Genomic DNA, 20472 nt, shown 5'->3' with positions numbered 1-20472 from the left:
ACTGCTGAACCAGAGAGGGAGAGATGTTCTATTGTTTCATCTTGGTGTGAATTTCTCTACAGGGTTTTGATGCAGCTCTGCGATATATGTTATCTGCTCTCCTCTAGTTGAAATGTACATCTTTATTGTGTTCAATAAAATATCATTTTGTTTTTTGCTGATATTGGAGCCTCAGCGCTGATTTCATTTCATTTTAAAGACAGGTGGGTACATACTGTGACTGCAACACACACACACACACATATTTATCATATTCCAGTATTTATCCTTCCACGTGAGGATAACACTGATGTTTCTGCCTCACAGGAACAAGTTTACACACAGTATTCTCCCTTTTTGTGTGCCTTCCCCCCATTGTGTCTTTTAGATGGAGTCGAGCTGACAGGTGCAGAGTCTTTCACCATGTCTGGCTCAAAGGATAAGCTCCTGAACACGCATGCTGAAGTAACGTATGTGTTCGCCCGCCTGCCAGACTCATTCTCCTCACCAGCCTGCTCAATCTCTCCAAGTCTGTCTTTGTTTCTTGTTTCCCTTGTTTCCACCCCACTCTTATTTTCCCCTTCTGTCTTAGTGAGTACAATGAATTTCTACACACAGCGAACTGTTACTTGGCACTGTGCGATTGAATTAGCTTCCATCAAACGCACAAAATTACATTCCAGCAGCGAGACAGATCCGATCCTCGCCGGTTCGCCAGGTGCCTATACATTAAGCAGGGCCATAGATTGCTTTAATCCTGCTTGTCTCCACTGTGTCAAAGATAATAACCTCTTGTCATATCCTGAGATAACATTGGTACTGAGGAGCTGCAGCGTTGTTCAGCTCTATTGCAGAACAGCCAAGGTTTTAAGCAATATTGATGCTTCTTCCTCATATTCATACTGAGAGCGCACAGCAGTGGGCCATGTGTGATTGTTATGGTTGACGTTCTACTGCAATTTGAACTGAAAGAGTAAACTAGGCTCAGAATAAATCCACTGCATTGCGGGGACTAGGGGATCTTTCAGCGTACATCACCGAGTGCATTTGTGGATTAATTGTCATGTGCAAGTGGCCAAACATTGGTGGAAAGTACACTTACTCAAGTGTGGCACTTAAGTACAAATCTGTATATCCATTTTATGCTCCTTTCTACTTCTTTCAGAGGGACATCAGTGTCTAGTTGTGGCTCCTTGTCATCTTTAAGATGAGTTTTCTTCCAGTTCTACCGTTTTTCCTCTAAACTCCCCATGTGGTTTGATTTAAATAACTGCATCCATTATTTCACAGAAAGCAAAGCAAAAACGAAATAGAACTTAGCTTTTCTCCCCTCCTGTTATTCATCTCATGACCTCTCAGGTTTATCTTGTGACCCTTAGGGAGGCCCAACCCCAAAGCTGTGAACCACTGGACTGAACTGTACATGTACTCAAGCTGATGTGTTGGTACTTTTACTTACTGTGAAGCAAAGGATCTGAATAGTTCTTCCACCATTGGCCAGACACAACCATGATGTGATGTTTTGAGCTCAGTTTAAAGCATCTTCTCATTTCTTCTGTCTTTCTGTTACCTCTCAAAGTGTCACCGCTCTGAGCTCTGACAACGGGAGGCAGCTGGCATGTCATGCCAACAACCCCGCCCTTTTCCGGCCCGTGGAGACCACAATGACCATGAGCGTGTACTGTGAGTGTCTCAACCTGTCTGCAAACTGACAGTCAACACCCCCTCTGTTTAACAAAAACACGCTCCGAACAAACACGCACAGGAACCCGACCCCGGGGAGGCCCAAGGGTATCCGGCCTTGTGCACTCAGTCCGTGTTAGTGGTCCGGGGAGAAACATTCAACCTGAAGACAAACTCACACCTATTTCAAGACAACATGAGCGTGACGGTCTCCAGTTCTGGAAGCTTGCCCCCGGTGGGCTGCGATTGATATGACCAAAGCAGGAGGTCCTGGCGGTTTTCTTAAACCACATTTGTCCACAGCGGTGGCGAGCAGCGTAAAAACATACACCAACACTGCAATTAAATTTGAATTAGTTTAGTTTAGATTTACTGTTTTATTCAGTAATCTCAAAATTATTTACACCCCAACTTTGACCAAAACACATAACCTAATTATTAGACCAACTGAGATGGATTATATCAGTGAGGCTTCAACTACTAAATTTTTTAACAGCATTATAATAACAAATATGGGAAACTAAGGCCACCACACTTAATAATGATGAATCCTGCAAAACTAACTGAGCAACTTTTGTGCTCATCAGCTCAAATTAAATTTAGAATCCACTGAGGCAGGAGGGGAGGCAGTTTCTGTTGCTTTTTCTTTCATGTTATTATCACAAACCGCGTGACATTATATAATGAAATTGTTACTGCGGCACACAAAGGTGAGTTGACACACTTGCTGTCTCTGTCTGTTTCTTTTTCCTCTTATTTGGCAATGCTACAGCGCAAGCCATTGTTGTTGAGTGCACAAACAGTGTGACGCTGCAGCGACTGTTTACTACAGTAGGTTTAGTATTTTCTACTCTGTTGATCAGCTGAAGTAATTGATTGTTTAGGCCTGAGAGTCTACCCACCTGCTTCTCCCAGGCCTAAATCATGCTGTTGATTAAAGTGGAGCAGGGCTGCTGACACCTTCAGCGGCGAGCGCTCCCCTCCAGCTCAGCTGCCATATAATCCGCAGGCTGACTAGACACCTTAATGTTGTCTCTATCTATACTCCTCCACATTAGAAGCCACTGCAGCTGTAACAATCACCAACAACTGTGAGCAGTCCTCCCTTCCTCTCCATCTCTCCGCTCTGTTTTAAACAACATGGGCTCTGTGCTAAGTGCTAATGTTGCAGAACTTGGGACCACCACTGCAGTCTTACTCAGCATGCCAGCCCATCAAAGCCAGCGCGGTGGCCATTTTCAGCCAGCCAGATTGTTAGCAAGGTGGCAATTTGTCACCCTGGCCCAGGGTCTGCAGCCTGCTCGCTGAATCTGATTGCAGCAATAACAAAGGCCCCTCCTCCTCTACTTACTGTGCATATTTTATTCAAGGAGGCTGTAATTTATTCATATTTCATGTTGCCTTATTACTGTTTGAACATCTGTTATTTTTCTTTATGGACTGGATCCAGCTCACTGCTCCCTTAATACTTAATGCTTTCATCAGATCCCGACCTCTTATCCCACAGTCATGTTGAATGTGTCCAATTTATTGGCCCTGTCTCAATAAATAGGGATGCTCCCTACTCAATTGCCAAGAGTGTTTTCATTGCGGTGCAGTTTCTTTTTTTATGTTATCCTATTGATGGTCACTCCATCCCGCTCTGTCTCTGTGTTGCTGCATCCTTTCTCTTCCGTCACCATTTCCCTTTTAGTTTTCTATCGCCCTCTATGCCATTCACCTTTGTCAAGTCCATTTTTATTTTTGTCTCCCATTTCCTGGCAGTCCCACCTCAGTCTCCAGTTATTGTAGGTCTGGAGAGAGAGGAAGTCAAAGCGGGGAGAATGCTCGTGTTGGAGTGTGTGTCTCATGGTGGAAACCCCCTAGCCACTCTCCACTGGACCAAGGTAAATCTTCTCCACCATCTGTTAAGGAGGCTTTGCAACACACTGTCACACTGACAAAATGAGCTATTTTAGTTTAAGAACTTGCTGTGTATGTATCCCATTGTTAGTAGCTTCTGTACTTCATGGACTGCACCAGATGGGACGTGCAACTATTCGAGCAAGTTCTTGATGATGCCTTTTTTTAAATTTCACGTGTTCATCTGTGTGGAGAAGAATGGAGAAGTTATTTCTACAATTTGGAAGGAGGACATTGTGGCGCAGAAGTCCAGCAGTGTCCTCCACCTGAAGATCACCCCTGCGGACAACCAGGCAGTGCTGTGCTGCGAGAGCGTCAATCTGGTGTCCCTATCGCCTCTGTCCATCAGCCGCAAAATCACTGTGCTCTGTGAGTGAAAATAATGCTTAATGTAATGCACCGCACTGGAGCGCACAAACACACTGACACACAAAAAAGCCCTGGCAAGACTCACAGCAATGGATTATTAAGGATATGGACATGAGGCAGAGGAATATAATAAGAGTCTTACCTCCAAAACCAATTCTTTTGCTGTCCCAGCATAAATTCTAATGCTAATATCATTAATGAAACTAATGGTTATTATGGCTGCGGCCCATATTTCCGACTGCCTCCAGATTAGTATCGCTGCATGTTCTTTCATAGCTGCTACACTAATTTAGCTGAATTGCTTCAATGCACAATCCTGAGGCAGTAAAGCCTACACTTTGTGCGACAGTAACGCCCATGGTTAATAGATTATACTTTTCTCTCTGAATATAAAATGTTTGTTTCAGCAACAATAAAACAAATACAGGATTAATATTCAGCAGCCCTGGTGCACTGAGCCTAACAATAGTCTGATTTCCACTACAGAGCCAGCCAATGTAAGTCAGAGCTTTAAATGCTACCTGATTGATGCACCTATTTTATGTAAATATGCTTTGAATTAGGATCAGTCCTTGCAGATGTCTCTTGCTCGTGTTAGATGAAGGTGGCTGAAGTTACTCTGGTGCCCCTCCTTTCCTCAGCAAGCCCCCAACAGGCCCTGGTGCCATGCCTCACAGTCATCCATTCAGGAATGTTGAAAATGAGCTGCTGACTGCCTGACTGCGCTCTAGGCACTGGCAGAGGCCGGAGGGCACGAATACGTCTCACTGGCGTACTGTGAATATGCCTCTTTTACCTCACGGCACCTGCGTAATTTCAAGTCTTTTTGTGTGGCATGCACAAATGCATCCCATTCTGTGTCTCGTGTGGGATTAAACCAACAGGTATAAGACTTACATACATGACCCCTCCTTCCCCATGTCTGCCAGCTCAGTCCCCAGCCTCTGTATTCCCCTGAAGGCTTTATGCAGCTGCATCACTTTGCCTGCAGCTATTGTACCCCGTCTCCCCCTGTGGTTAAAACGAAGCAGACTTTGGAAACCACACAGAAAACCTCCTGAGAAAACAAGTTGCCACTCAAAGTGATTTTCCCTCTCACCCTTGATACAGCTCTATGTTTCTCATCCAAAAATAGTTCCGCTGCCACTGTGATCAGAATAGGTAGCTGTTGAATGTACTATTCGTGGGACAATATTTTTACCGACTTGTCTTTGCATGCGTGGGTGTGCATCAGTTGAGCCCGCAGAGGTGACACTGCTGGGTTCGCTCACGGCCACTGAGGGGCAGGACTTGAGTCTGAGCTGTTATGCCACCTCCAGTAATCCCCCCGTCCAGATTCGCTGGTGGCTGGGCCACAAGGAGCTCAACACATCTGTTGTCACTGTGGAAGAGGTGAGACTACACAGAACACAATTAGCACAAAGCTGAAATTTTCTGAGTAGGAAGCCAAGAACAATACTGGCAAGAGACCAGACCTTTTGTACACAGTGAGTTGGTGATCATACTGGTCAGTTTAAAGATGAATACTAAAACCTGGCTTGTTTTTGTCTCTTTAGTAAACACAAGGCTAAAGGCATGAAAAATGAGGTGCAAAAGTTTTGCCCTTCAGTCAAGCTTGCCTTTACGGTACCAACAAAAATCTCTTTAAATGCCTCACATCGAATTAAAAGAATCCTCAATATGAAATGTGACCTTATGTGAACCTTCACAGATGAAAGAAAGTGGTATGACCATGAGCGCTCTCTGAATAGGCCTGCTGCAGCTCTGCAAATGAATCAACAGCCGAGTCCAAAAGGAGTATTCTGCTGCTCTTCTCCTCTTTTGTGTATGTTAATAAGATCAAAGTGAATAAAAGCTGACACAGAAGATGAGCATTATTAAACAAGCTCTTTATTCATCTGGCAGCAGCATTTTCATTTGATCTTACACGAGGCACTCAGTGTGCTGTGTGTGAGCTTTAATGCATCTGAAACCGTGTGAGGTTAATGAAGACTGACGCTCCTGTCCAGCGTCTTTGTTAGTCTTTCTGACTGTGGCTTTTACAGTAATCACCACAATAATAGCTTTAATAACCAGATGTGCTGCATAGGCATGGCTGCTATCAGGCAGGTGCAAAATGACGTTTTGCTCAATTTATAACGGTGTGTAAAGCAGAGGGAGTCAGATGAATATGCTTGTTTATCACAGACCACGCACAACATCAGTTATTACAGCAGCTAATTTGCCATCTGTATTCACCAAGACAAATGGTTCCAGGTTGTTTTTCTCTCTGATTTTTTTTTCCTTTCTTTCCTAAGACAGACAATGCCAGAGACCAAGGCTGTCTGTCCCCTGACTGAACTGTCATGTGTGCTTTCTGTCTGCAGGGAGACAATGGTGGGATGACAACCATGTCTAACATGACCCACAGGGTCTCCCGCGAGGAGGATGGGCTGAAACTCACCTGTGAGGCTTTCAATGAGGGCACACACTTCTCTAAGATCCAGATCAGCACACTCAGTGTTTATTGTGAGTGAGCTTAAGTCTGGTTTCATGAAACCATTATGATTTTGGAGACAAAACCTGCATTCAAAAAAATCACCAAGGAGAATTTTGTACCATTTTCTTATATAAAACAGATCCATGGTGGTTCAAGAGGGGTCAGTGGTAATTACAACTGTGAGTGCGAATATAAAAAGGCGAATATAGCTCAGCTGACAAATATAATCCTTGACACAGAATGAGCTGCTATGTTCCAGTCATGCTTTATCATGTTTGCGTCTGAAGAAATATTTTCCATATATAAATATTCCCTACACTGGTATTGGCTTCAACTCTTTTCAGAGGCAAATGATCCTTTCTAAACATGAACAGTAAGCAAAACAAGTTAAGTATTTCCAACTCTTGTCAATCCATATACAACAGACCCTCCTCAGAAGATATGGCTCGAAACTCCTCCCCTGGACGTCCCCCTTCGTTCAGGGACCACAGTCCGTCTCATCTGCTTCTCCACTGGAGGGAATCCCCTTGGGACTCTCACCTGGTTCAAGGTTAATTTGTGCTGTGTGTTGTACTGTATGCCTTGAGTTCACTTCTCTGTGTAATAGGCGTCCTGTTTTAGAACGGAAAAGTTGTGACTGATGCACTGAAGCAGACGTCCTTTGATCGGGGTGTGGTTCGAGAACTGGTCCTGGTTCTGACGGCGAGTGACAACATGGCTACATACCGCTGTGATGCCAAAAATGAGGCAAAGAAGACCATCTCTGCCCACACTAAGCTCATGGTTCACTGTGAGTTACTCTGGAGCTCTCACACAAAAACACAGCCTGAGCTTTATTCTCTCGGCTGAGGGAAAAGTACAATATCAGATAAATGAATTTGATATGAGCCCATTCATAGAGCTACATCACTGTATAGTCTTCATCTTGATATTGTCAGCGAGTTAAAATTGTCTTTTCTGGTTTACTCCATGATCCTCCAGTTCCAGCAGTGAGTGTCAAGATCACAACCAAACAGGAGGAGCTACGCCGAGGCCAGAAGCTAAGTCTGGAGTGCCAGTCTGGAAGCAGTAACCCCAAGGCCAGCATCTTCTGGAGCTTGGGGGTGCTCAGGTTTGACAAGGCAGCGGGTGGAAACGCTCACGGCAGACAATGACACATGTTGATATGGGAATTTTCCTGCAGAAATGATGTGGCTAATTCAGTTTCAGAATGAGCCTGAATGACTGATGTTTATCCTGTTAAATGTGACAATGTGCACGATTACCCGGTGACCTCCCCTCCTGAGTGGATTTGCTGGATGGGATTTATGTCCTAGGTTCCAGGGAGAGGAGCAGCCACCCAGGAAGGCTCAGTTTGGTGGTGTGTCAGTGCAGAGTTCTCTGTCCCTGAATCTGAGTTCACAGCATCACAACGAGAGGGTCATTTGCCAGGCTTACACTCCCCTGCTATCAGAGGGGCCCAGCACATTCTTCAAACTTAATGTTCTTTGTAAGTAGAAGGTGATTTTTTTTTTTTCTTTCGTTGTTGGTTTGTTTGTTTCCTTTTTTTCTTCTTGGCGAGTGACCAAGAGATGTGGCCTGCATAAAACTTAAACGAGGCATAATGACGATCTATGATGGTGTGTGCTGCTTTACTGGGGCACTTTTGCACAGAAATGTCAGCGTATAATATGTGTATGTGTGTGGGGTTTTTTTTTTTTTTTTGTTTACTGGAAACCTTTGTTGTGATTTGTGGGTCTGTTGAGCTCTGCGGCAGTGTGTCCTAATTGTGCATTTGCTTTGCTGCATGGCCATGTTTGTCTTTGATGCCATTTCACAGGCAGCAGCCAGCCACTGCTTCAAAGCTTGGTACTGTGTATGAGCATGAAGGAATGTCACTGTGTGTTTGTGCAGAGCTGCAGTTGGACAACAGTACTGTCACGCGTCGTTTTAATTCTTGTCCCTCTCCCTCCTGTGTTGCCTTACTCCCCTCTAAGTATGTGAAGTTGGTTAGATCTGGAATTATCGGTGGGATGTCGACTTTCTAATGGTTTGACTCTCATTAGTGTTTCTTACTGCTTTCATGCTCAACATATTTGGTGTGTCATCGTGTTCTTTTTTGCTGTTTCTTGTCATTTTCTGTGCCTCAGTTTGTGCTCGTGCCTCTGCTCGTGTATTTTTGGCGTAAATCCAACTTACTGCAGCTGTATTTGTGTGCCGTTTCTGTGTAAGACCCACCAGAGTTCAGCCCAGAGCAGCCAACGCAGGTCCAGGTGGTGGAGGATGACATGGCAACCATCCCACTGCTGGTCTCAGCTAACCCAGAGGAGGTCTCCTGCATTTGGCTGCACCGCAGGGAGAAGCTGGTCAAAGGTGATCCAGGGCTGTGTGATGGCTCTATAAACCAGGTCCTAGTTGAGCTGAGCCAGCAAGTAAGCACTCAGCTCTGCCATTCAGGGTCTGAATAAAACATGGCAGGTTAGCCAGCATGGGACCCTGCCAAATGTGATTCTCATTATGGCTCTAATGTATGCAGTCTAAATGAGGATTGCTGTCTCGCTGAATGCAACACAACGGTTCTAAACCTGGCTTCTCCTCCAGGCCGGTGTCATCAGGGCCCCGCTGCACCCACTCTCTTTCTCTGTTAACTCTGTTTGCTCCATCACACGCAGCCCCCGCCAGATAATGACCGCATAGAGAATGTTGAAACCCACATATTACTACATTTTGAGTTCTGTGGGACAGAAGGTGTCTCTCACGCAGCCTATTGTTGGCTTGATGTGGGAATCCGGCCAGGCCAATCAATAATGCAGGATTAGATGTCACTTAGAGACCGGTGGCCAGAGGACATGCGGTTGATGAGCGTGTAATGAATACTTAATTTACCATTGGTTTGCATTTGTGCATGTTTGTGTGTGTGCGTGTGTGTGTATGTTTCCATGCTTTTGTGAAGAGGGAGATCTACGCTACCACTGGCTGGACGACAACTCACTGGAGATCGAGAATGTGACGAGGAAAGATGCCGGAGTTTACACGGTCAAGTGCACAAATGACGAGGGTGTCGACCAAACGTCCGTTATGCTGGATGTTCAGTGTAAGAACCTGCACACAGAAAACAGCTGAGCAGAAGGATGCGCCCACATGTGTGCCCTGATCGAGAGTTATTGTGTTTGATGTTGAAGTGTTTTATGTTATCATGAATTTTACTAGAAGTAAAAATTTTAATACCCTTTCCTGTAGATTGCTTTGCAGATATTAACCTTTCAAAAGCATGTGTGAATATTTTCAACAGTTATTAGGGATTAATTAAAGTACAACAGAGCACTTAAAAGAGGAACAATGGACAAAACAGAAAAAAAAGAATGAAAATAATAGTTTTGAGAAACTTACAGCACTTTTCACAATGAATTTACAAAGTGTTTATATAAATTAAACCAGGATTGCAATGAGGCAAAATGTCACTGAAAATGAGAGTGAGAGCAAAGGATGGGAGAGAAAACTATACTATACTATACTATACTATACTATACTATACTATACTATACTATACTATACTATACTATACTATACTATATTTTTGTAACCTTCCTGCAACCCATTCATAATTAATCAACCTTTTTTCAGGTTCTAACATGCTCGATTTGCAGGTATACCTGCAGGTATATCTTTGTTGGATTGTGGTCTTCTTCCTTAAATATGGAGAATGAGCAGATTTTTTTTTTTTTTTTTTTGCATATAGTTGTCCATGTTGCAACAATATTGAACTGAATCTGTTGGCTGCTAACTGCGTGTTTTTTGAACTTGTCTAAAGCTGCAAAGCATCAGAACCGTCAGTGCATCCCCACACCAACATTGACTTTCAGCTCCTGTCCAGCAAACATGCCTCATTAATTAGGCCTCCATGCAAGGCCGTGCACCTCCACAGCTGCCCCAGGCCCAGCCTCGAGCTCCAGGCCCTCTGCCCCGATACTGATGATTTAATAATGGAAGTGTTGAAAATGTAGGTCTGCCTGTTTCACCAAAGCCCATGGTACACGCCTAATGGATTCTGCCATCCTGATCTGACTGGGCTTGACAGTTGTAGATATTCATTATGTATGGAGAATTGTAGTAGCTTTTATGGGTGGCGGTGTAGCCCACTTAACAATGTCGGTCTTGGTTAGCAGGCCAACATGGGTGGATCCCACCAACCCAGAGGTCTGAGCCTCTCAAGTGTTTCCCACCACTGTTCGTCAAGTGTGAACATAGGTTTAGACAAGTAGGCACTAATGGTCTTATTGTTGCGAGTACATGGCACTCAAGGGAACTATGAAACGCTTGTGAAGTAAAGGAAAATAAAGATAAGAAGAGGAGCGCTGCAGTCAGGAAGGAGAGATGATTTGATGAAGAGAGCAATCAAGGGAGGGGGAATTTGTCAGTCTGTCATCGTCCATATGGCGATGTGGTGTCAGTGGAGGGCCTTGTGGGTCACTGCTTGTGCTGGCTTGCAAAAACAAACATATAGAGAGGTTAATAGCACTGAATCTGAAACACAGAGGCCAATTAAGACAGGGTTATGAACAAGTTCAAAGGCAAAAGAGTGTAAGAGTAATTATAGCAATGTGGCATTGCTGTTAAATGGGTTGGCAAATGATTTGTCCCTGGTTGGCCTGTTAACCTTTGGTCCTGCCTCAGCCTTGTCCCATTTTCGCACTCTCAGATGCTCCCAGTGTCAAGGCAGAGAAAGACCCTGTGTTTGTGAACCTGGGGGAAACAGCAGACCTAATATGTGTGGCAGATGCCAACCCCGTGATATTTGGCATGTTCTCTTGGAAATTGCTGGTGAGAGTTTGGATACACACACACGCAAATACACAGGTACACAGAAACACAGCCATCCCCTGAATTATATTTCCTTTACCTGGCTTGCTTTTTATTATCCTATCCATTCGTACCGTTCATCACTGGCCTTTCTAAATGCACAGATGCACCATATTTCACTGGCTCTAACTATCCTTCCACCCCACCTCTTCCTGCTCCACACTCAGCCCAAATCCAGAAAAATAGCTTTCATTACTGCTGCGTGACTAAAGGGCACATTCGTCAATGTGGCGTGGTCTCTGTATCTACTGATGCCTTCTCCGGTCTAACCCACCCCCTGGCAGTACTGTGTGTCCCTCTTTCAACCTGCACAGCCCCTCCTTTTCTCTTTCCCTGTGGCTCTCCAACCCTTGGCATTATCTTTCTCTGTCCTCAGAGCTCGTTCCCCCGACGCCCTTCTCATCCCCACCTCAAGCCCTGATGGTTTCCTGCTCAACTCTCCCTACCTGTCTTGCCCTCGCACAGCCCCCACACCCCCCACAACTCCAGCCCTCACCAAGGAGGAGGGGAGTCTGTGTATTGAGGGATAGCTGCTGTCTGCCACTTACTCCACCTCACTTTGTCTTCCGCAGGGAGAAGGGGAGGTGGAGATGGGAGAGGAGACTCAGGAAGATGAATCTGGCTTTCTGACCATCCATGATGTGACTCGCGCTCATGCTGGTCTTTACCAGTGCACAGCCAATAATGGCATAGAACCCCCTGCCACTGTAGATGTGCAGCTGGTAGTGCAGTGTGAGTGTGTCATATTTATTCTGTCAGAGAGGAACAAAACGTACGTGGAGACTTATTTGTAGAAACATGCACACATTTTTGTACCTGTCAATAAATACATGTGTGCTTTTAGTCCTGTGTTGTTTATGGTTTCTGCATGAATAAGCACCATGCCCATCTTGTCTTGTGTAGTCAAACCGGAGCTTCAGAAAGGAGCCCAGTGGAGGAAGGTAGCAAGTAGAGGGGATGGAACCACTACAGCTGAGGTGGTGTGTCAGGCAGAAGGTATCCCTCGTGTCGACTTCTCTTGGGAAAAAAATGGCGTACGCATGGACTTTGCAAACCCCAGGTTAGAGAGTAAGCATTATTCTACTCCAAATGCTTTTCTTGCTATTCTTTTCACTATTAACTTCAGTGCTGCTGTCAGTATTTTGTTACATATTGATGAATCCTCACAATTAGATTAGGTTTTACTGTAATATAATATATTCTTATCCTATTTTTTGCTATTTCACCACTAAATCCAGATTTTGTACATTTTATACTTTGCTTTTCACTATGCAAATACCTGTTTAATGCTTCTTTGATGTGTGAAATTGGGTGACTTAGTGCAATCTGCAGGACATCACAATCCCTGCTGTCTGCCTGCTTAGGATTTATCTCTATTTCTGTGTGTGCGTGTGTGTGTGTGTGTGTGTGTGTGTGTGTGTGTGTGTGTGTGTTTGCGCGCATGTGTGGGTGTGCATGCGTGTGTGCTGCAGGTATGAGGAGCAGACCGTGAGGGAGGGCTCCTTCCACACCAGCACAGTTCGAGTAGTAAATGTGAGTGCAGCTCTGGACTACGCTGTCTTCAGCTGCACTGCTCAAAACTCGCTTGGGGAAGACAAACTCGACATCCAGCTCGTCAGCACAAGTACTGTATCTATGTGTATTTGTGTGTTCTGTGTGTATTGGTTTGAGTCTCTAAGTGACTAAGGTTATCTCCACAACATGCATGTTGAAATCATCTATCTCCAAAATGTCAACTTTCATGAGCACTTGATCTGGCAGTTTACTTTAGAAATCACCAAATTTAGACTTTCCCCTTGGGTAGCAATCCATCCATCCATCCATTTTCTATACCACCCATCCCTTTCGGGGTTGCGGGGGGGCTGAATCGCAGGTCGCAGGGCAACATATACACAGACAACCATTCATGATCCTAATGAGCATATTTTTGGTCTGTGGGAGGAAGCCGGAGTGCCTGGAGAGAACCCACGCATGCAAGGGAAGAACATGCAAACTTCACACAGAAGTTTGGGATCGAACCGGCAACCTTCTTGCTGTGAGGCACATGCACTACCTGCTGCGCCACTGTGCAGCCCCTGGGTAGCAATCATATGTTAAAAATGCATCACACTCTTTAAAATTGAATGAAATGACTGTTGTGTGAAAAGGTCACTAATAATACAGAGCAACCGAGAGTCAACATCCAAATCTGCAGCTTTACAAGGCTTTAATCTCTTTTAGCCTCTTTTTGCTCATTGTTTTGGTTATCTACCTTGCACATAGACTATATGGCTGAGTCTTGCCAGTCTCATTAACACTTTTTCCCCTAATCTTAAATATGCTGGCAACAAATGACTCAGTGCTACTTGCCCAACATTCAATCTCAGAGAGCGATAAAACAGGTGGATTGTCATGGAAGTCAAGCATCCAGACATAAAGAGATCCAGATAAAAGACCAGAGTTAGCGGACTAAACCGGAGGAGTGTATATGGGATATTCACTGGCCTTGATGTATGTGTCTGCAATGCTAGTAATAAACTAGCATTGCATATCAGGCCTGCGTTGCTATCAGTTTCTATTAGTCTTTCTGCCCCCTAGTGGTCAAAAATCACATAATGCAGCTTTAAATGAATAGAAAATTATCAAAGTCAGTGGTTAGGGCGCACAACTCATAGGGATTATGCATATCACGTCCTTGGCAGTGGAGCACAAATTTTTCCTTTGGTTCTAATTTGGCAGCATCTCAAAAATGATTCTGTCTGTGCTGCTTTGTCCAAGATTTATCAGCCTTTTCCAGCAACATTACAATAGTGTGGTACAGCCATTGAACATGTAGAATTCTATAAACTGGAAAGAGTGGTTGCTCCTGTGTGTCAGCCCTTTAAGGAACTTTTTCCATTGCTCTATCTCTACCTTATCATTTAGCCCATAGCGCTACTTCACTTCTCCCCCAGATAATGCTGCAGTGATATGCTTTGCTCTCCTGGCGTGCTTAGACTTTTCTGCCTTCAAGCTACCAGTGTATCCTTGCACCACCACCATTATCAACACAGTCCTGCTCTCAGCAAAGGCCCACAGCCATCATTGGACACGTTTAATGTTTACTATAAAAACCATAAAATACAATCCAATATTGGCCCTGTTTTTCCCCAGTCATGTTTTTAGTGCTGTGAATATTCATAATTAATCTGACGCAGTGATAATAAATTTTATATGCTTCCTTATCATTTTAGAGCCCAAGAGGAAAAGAGAGGGGTTTTTTTTTCTTAGCATGGTGTTTTTTGGATTTGAAGGAGACGAGATCCAAATAAGGCTGACCCCTTTGCCCTGGAATCTTATGAGTGGGGCTGATAGTGGGAATTATTTACTCTGCAAACTGGGCTGCAGCCTGGAGCTAGAGACGAGTACAGCATTCCCTTCTTATGTTGCTGCTCAACTATCTCTCCTCCTTCTCTCCTTGACTATCTTTCCCCCTGCCCCCAAAACCACCCTTCTTTTTTCCATGCTCCAAATGCAAAATAATCCACTTTCCCTTCACTACCCTGACTGAAGCAGTGCCTCATGTCAGACTGAAGGCCTGTTTAGCCTCCTTTGATCTCTGTCCACAATATTGATAATAATCAAGAGGCTTCATCCTTCATTGCATGACTTAAAGCAGCCACTTTGTTCTGAGAGGGATCAGCCATTGCTTTGCCCATGTTTCCTGATCATTCATACAACAAAGCATAACCTTAAGAAAAAGCAGATAAGGAGTGATGCACTGTTAAAAATGCAATGCGGGTGCTGTCAAGAACATGTTCTTTGGAATAAATTGTGATTGAGAAGGGAGAAACTGTTAAAAAGCAAAGATGCTTTGGAGGCTCGCTGACAAGTTTTGACCACAGAGATCATTTCTTCTCCCCCTGATTTCATTTTAATCACTTGTTTTCATTATTCATCATCAGCTGTTACTATCAATTTTTTTCATTAAGGCCAGATGCAAAATACTGCAGTGTTTAGAAATATGTGATAAGTGTGACAGCCTGGAATCATATAACAATTACACCCACAAACCACACATTTTGCTCTGAGGTAAACAGTTATTACTGGTCAGTCTGGTACACACATCTCATGAGAATAATTGTGTTTTCACAAGCAATTGTATGATGAATGGAAAAGTGAGAATTTCTCAAATCTTTTTTCTTGCTCCTCTATTTCTATGCAGAAGAACATCAGTTCACTTTTAGTGATATCATTATGTCTATTTATAACCACTCCAAAGCAGAGAGGGAGGCCGGAGGGGAGGCACGATCCTATAGGCCAGCAGGGCTTCATGTTATTTCTGCAAATATAATCACTCAATTATCTCCATTTCTGAGCACCTAAAGCCTTTTCAAATAGCCACCTGTCGAGCGAAGGTGTTCTGCTCTTTGTCAGTATTTCCGCAAAATCGAGAATTTACTTTTTCCACATTGCTTCTTCTCTTTCACCTTCAGGCCACCCAGATCCTCCGTCATCGTTTCGTCAAGTCAGTGCAATCCACGACTCAGTCACTCTGGAGTGGATCCCTGGCTTCAGTGGGGGTTTGCAGCAGAGATTTCGTGTAAGGTGAGATGTCAAGAGAGGATGTTGGTTCAGGAATAACACCTTCTCACAATCAAAGAAGTGTACTTGATGGTGCCTTTTGGTTGACAGATACCGTTGGGATCAGTCAGCCAGTTTTCTGTACATGGATGTCTTTCCTCCCAGCGCAACAACCTTCACTGTCACTGGCCTACAGCCTGTCACCACCTACAACTTCTCTGTCAATGCCCTCAACGCCATTGGAGAGAGTGGCTATGCTGACAACAATGCAGTACTGACCATCACCACCAAGGGTCAGTTTGGAGTAACCCCAGTTTGACACTGAAAGGGTGCTGCTGTGCAACCTTCTGATGATATGCTTAATAAGTAGCATAAGCTTATGCCTGGAAGTGCGGTGTATAAGTTTTTCCTTCTCTACAGAGAGGCCAGAGCTAGAAGAAGTCCCAGGAGATGATGACTCAGTCTCACAGAGTAAGTCTTTTATCACAACTCCCTGAAAAAGCTCTTAAGGGCAGTTGGAAATTGCTGTTTGCACAGCAGCTAGCTTCATTTGGCTAAATCATGTTAATGTATGCACCTCCAAGGCTGTTAATGTTTGCTCTACGAGAGCAGCAGTTGTCATGGTACCCACCCATACTTTTCCCCTCTGCTAGTCTTTAATCAATAAAGACAATTGAGAGAGTGGTTGGGTCTGTCTCAGTCAGTTTTTATCTTTCTGAATTTCCATATGACTTCCTTTTTAACTTTCATTGTTATGCATTGGGCTAATGTCTCTAATGTTTTCTAATGTTTTGTGAACTAGGTGGAAGTGGACTGCCAGCCGATTTGACAGTGGTGTTCACAGTGGTGTTTGGAGTCATGCTGGTGTTGAATTCACTGGGCTGCTTCTTTGGAGTGAGGTGGAAGAAGAGACGAGGCCAGACAGGTAACCATAATGATCTAGGAAAAAATAGGGAGCGCTGCTCTGGGTCACAAACAACGGAGCTCGAGGATAGGGTCAGTAGTCCAGCTTATAATGGAAGTCCATGGTATTGGTTGGCAGTCTAAAAGGACTCTGAGGTACTCTGATTATAAATCATGGGTCTATGATGATGATCATCCATGATTTACTAAAGATTTTTAGATTTTTAATCAGAGTGCCTTGGATTCCTTTTAAACTGCCAACCAATGCCATGGACTTCCATTATAAGTAAGCTGGACAGTCACTGTTTTTTCATTTTTACTTCACCACAATGATCTTTTCATCTATGGACGTGCAAGTGTTCCCTCCATCACTTCCTGTCATTATAATGTCCTGATTCCTCAACAGCTCCAAAGAGATGACTCCGAACCATGATGCAATTGCCAGCTCAGCCTCTCACTCTCTTCTCATCTCTCCATGCCCCTCTTTCTATCTGTCTATCCTGTCTCCTCTTCTTCTGCTCATTCTCTAAGCCTCTACCTCCTGCCACATTCATCCTTCAAAGCTGTCACTTCTCTGTTTCACCCATATCTTTTATCTCATTTGCTAGCTTTATGTCCTTCTTCTCTCTCCGCTTCTGTCTCTTTCTTTTTGTTCTTCAGTCTAACTGTCAGGTTCTCTCCCTCTCTCTACCTTTTATTTTTCATTCCTCACCTTCCTCTGCCCTCTGTTTTTTTTTTTTCCCATAGATTTCTACAACTTACTCGTTTTTCATTGGCACTCACTCTCTGGCCCTTTTTTGCTCTGATCAATTTCAGTGCTTATGAGATGATGCTCCTCTCTTCAAGTTCTAATTTCCTAACGCTAAGCCTCTTTCCTCCTGTTCCTGTTCCCCCTGCAGGGGGTAGAGGAGCCAGTGTGTTGGACGGAAAGAAGAATGAAGAGGAGGGGTAAGTTAAGGCCCAACAGTAGAAGTAATAAAGAGACACACATCCAATCCACTCTAAGAAGTCTGATCCATTGGCTGACCCAGCTACTATAACAGCCAGACAGGCAAAAAATTCCTTTGTCAGTATCCATTTATATCATCAGACTTGCACCACAGTCCTGCAATAAATGGGTACCACATGATGCATTCCTATTAAGAACTTATCATATGCAGGAAAAAAGCTGCTATGTGCTGAGTGTTTTGCATTTCTGTTAGCACATATTGGAGTTTAAGAGTCGTTGGCAAATGAATCACAACAGTAAAAGCATCTGATTTCTCCATGTAGGTCCAGTCAGTCAACTGTAAGCAATTCCAATAAGTATGAGAGCAGAGAAAAGATCAACGCCGCCGCCCAGCGCACCCTCCTCGTCGACTCTGGATCTGAAACAGGCAGCAACGTCTACGAGAGCTATGCGACGGTAAGAGCGGGAGAGAGGAGAAAGGAAGGGAAATAGCGGGATGAGAGAAAAAGAAAAGGGCAAGTGAGAAAATATGCAGACACACAGAGAAGGTTGAGTAAACAGATGGGGGGAGGAAAGAGGTTAGGCAGGGGGTGAAGGAGAGGAAGTGGAGAATTCAGCCATAACAAGGAAAATGGATAGATAAACTAATGAAACCTTTAGCTGTGCATAGAGATGGAACATAGATCAATAGCTCACAATTAGTATTCAAAATACACATCGATCGTGAAAGAGAAATTATCATTTTGTACTTTAAAGGGGCCAACAAGGGTTTGAACCCTTGAAGGAAACTGTTGAGTGAGGTAGAAGGAAACAGATAGCAGCGTGCTGGATGGGGAATAATGAGGCCTCAAATCCCCACAGAGGCAGGCTTTACCTCTCCCCTGATTCAAAACAATACGTACCTGTAAGGGGGGGTTCAGCCAAATGGCCAAAAATAATCTTTTCATGTATGTTGTGGTACAGTATGTAGCCTTGAGTGCTGATTTGGTTTTATTTGCTCAGGTTTTGATTTAGATTTCTGCTGATACAATGGAGGTGGTCCTCCAGGACTGAAAACATCTCAGTCTCTAAAAATGTCCCCATTCCACAGACTTTGCTGTCAGATCATTTAGGGACCACAGTCGTGTTTCCATAAATGCATTTTAATGCACATTGTACAGTTTTGCATTAGAAAAGGTTGACGGAAATGGAGACATTTGAAAAAACATACAAAACAAAAGAAGCCCCCGCTATGCGGACGTAACACATGTGGAATAGTCATTTACCTGTATGTCAAAGGTGATCTGACGCTATCTCTCCCATTTCACTCATTTCAGGAAAGTTCCCATTATTATTACCCCACCGGTGACTACATGCCGCCTCTCAGTCCACACCCTGAGGAAATACGCAGGCTTGGTGAGACACAAATAAACCTCAGAGTAAACAAGCCAACAGTAAACACCTCATGTCCCAAATATGATGCAGTCTGAGCCAAGCAGGAGCCATGTTTGTCCTTGTTTGAACTTTTGAGAAGCGAGAGTGTTTTCTGATTTATCGTATTACCCATTAACAATTATCCGACATCATTAAATCACAGATACAGATTCTCAATGAACTTGTGCATATTTTTGTTTTGTGTATGTGTTTCCTTGTGCCTTCAAAGATGCCACTCACCTCCCCGTGGATGCTCACAGCCATCTGTATGAAGATGTGAGAGACGTGGGTCTTTCCCAGGACATCCTGCCTTCCTCGCTGTCTTCCGCTCTGCCGTTGTTTGACCACAGATTGCCTCATCAAAGGAATGAGTGGAGATCACCGACCCACCCCCAGGTCTGTAAACCCCAACCAAGGATGAGAGCTCCTATTTGGTTCGTTATTCGCATTTGTTGATACCAGGATTCAAAATGCATTGTTTATAAGGGTAGATGATATGCTGTGTGGAACTGCAACTGACATGCAATCTGTCTCTCAGCAGGATGTTGAGAGAGCGAGGGAGTTCATGGATGTTCGACAACCGCAGAGAGATTCTGATCTTCCCTTTGAACTACGGGGCGAATTAGTCTAGAATGAGAAGGTCAGAGCAAACAAATATGCTAAGACAGGATTTCTGATTCACCAGTAGTCAGTACAGTTTTGTATGGTAGATATTGAATACCCTGTTATTTATTTTATTCTTTTTCAATGGTATCTCACAAGTCACGCTGAATGAACCTGCCATAGTAGAATAGAATGCAGCTAGAGGGTTTGTAAAAGTTATATAATACAGTATTTCACTTTCAAGTGTCTGTTGTGATTATGGATTATTTTCCTTAAAGGTCGAAGGTGACCTATAAAATAGTAAGGTACTCCATGGGAAACCGAGCAAAGAGAAGCAAGGTGGAATGGCAGAATGATTTTGAGGGTTTGAAAGCCTCAATAACCTCATGCAATCAAGACTATCGTGCACCAACAGCTTTTCATCTCCAGCATTCACCACCAGCAGCTTCCTTTCTTCTCCCTGTGTGATCCTACTCAATCCCCTTCTTGCCCTTGACCTTGCTTTGTTCTTTCACCTTTACCCTCTTTGTGGGAGCCAAGTCATGGTCATTACCCGCAGCACCCGCCCCCCACCTGGCTCCTGCCCCATCCTCCTGCTGTGACCTGCAGGTAGACATGAATCAGACAGACACAAAAATGGACTGACAATGCTGTTGTTGGCACTGAGGCAGAAGCAGCACAGACTCACAGTGCCATCCAAGCAGATAGCATCCTTTTTGACCCATCCAACGTCAACATATTCCAACACGTAACCAGATGAGAACCTGACAACAGTGGCCTGTCCCTCCCCTGTATGATACACCGAGTTTCA

At 44.1% G+C, this 20472-nt stretch overlaps 1 protein-coding gene across 1 annotated transcript in view; it reads left to right on the top strand.

Annotated features, from left to right (window-relative positions):
* nphs1 (NPHS1 adhesion molecule, nephrin) overlaps positions 1 to 19853 on the top strand; it is a 36351-nt gene extending 16498 nt beyond the window's left edge. The window contains exons 6-30 of the mRNA XM_070966655.1: positions 368 to 449; positions 1559 to 1662; positions 3427 to 3548; positions 3762 to 3933; positions 5168 to 5325; positions 6300 to 6441; positions 6838 to 6962; positions 7034 to 7202; positions 7394 to 7523; positions 7729 to 7901; positions 8624 to 8764; positions 9345 to 9485; positions 11091 to 11212; positions 11824 to 11983; positions 12155 to 12311; positions 12724 to 12875; positions 15706 to 15817; positions 15905 to 16086; positions 16214 to 16264; positions 16596 to 16718; positions 17596 to 17644; positions 17969 to 18101; positions 18962 to 19040; positions 19288 to 19454; positions 19600 to 19853. Coding sequence (XP_070822756.1) covers positions 368 to 449; positions 1559 to 1662; positions 3427 to 3548; positions 3762 to 3933; positions 5168 to 5325; positions 6300 to 6441; positions 6838 to 6962; positions 7034 to 7202; positions 7394 to 7523; positions 7729 to 7901; positions 8624 to 8764; positions 9345 to 9485; positions 11091 to 11212; positions 11824 to 11983; positions 12155 to 12311; positions 12724 to 12875; positions 15706 to 15817; positions 15905 to 16086; positions 16214 to 16264; positions 16596 to 16718; positions 17596 to 17644; positions 17969 to 18101; positions 18962 to 19040; positions 19288 to 19454; positions 19600 to 19689 — 3236 coding nt within the window. The 3' untranslated portion in view covers positions 19690 to 19853. The remainder of the gene's footprint in view (positions 1 to 367; positions 450 to 1558; positions 1663 to 3426; positions 3549 to 3761; positions 3934 to 5167; positions 5326 to 6299; positions 6442 to 6837; positions 6963 to 7033; positions 7203 to 7393; positions 7524 to 7728; positions 7902 to 8623; positions 8765 to 9344; positions 9486 to 11090; positions 11213 to 11823; positions 11984 to 12154; positions 12312 to 12723; positions 12876 to 15705; positions 15818 to 15904; positions 16087 to 16213; positions 16265 to 16595; positions 16719 to 17595; positions 17645 to 17968; positions 18102 to 18961; positions 19041 to 19287; positions 19455 to 19599) is intronic.
* Positions 19854 to 20472: the final 619 nt, after the last annotated feature.

The sequence above is a fragment of the Chaetodon trifascialis genome, chromosome 7, assembly GCF_039877785.1.
Source record: "Chaetodon trifascialis isolate fChaTrf1 chromosome 7, fChaTrf1.hap1, whole genome shotgun sequence".
NCBI lineage: Eukaryota > Metazoa > Chordata > Actinopteri > Chaetodontiformes > Chaetodontidae > Chaetodon > Chaetodon trifascialis.
The sequence above is the reverse complement of the archived record's forward strand: the minus strand, read 5'-3'. Positions and strand labels throughout refer to the sequence as shown.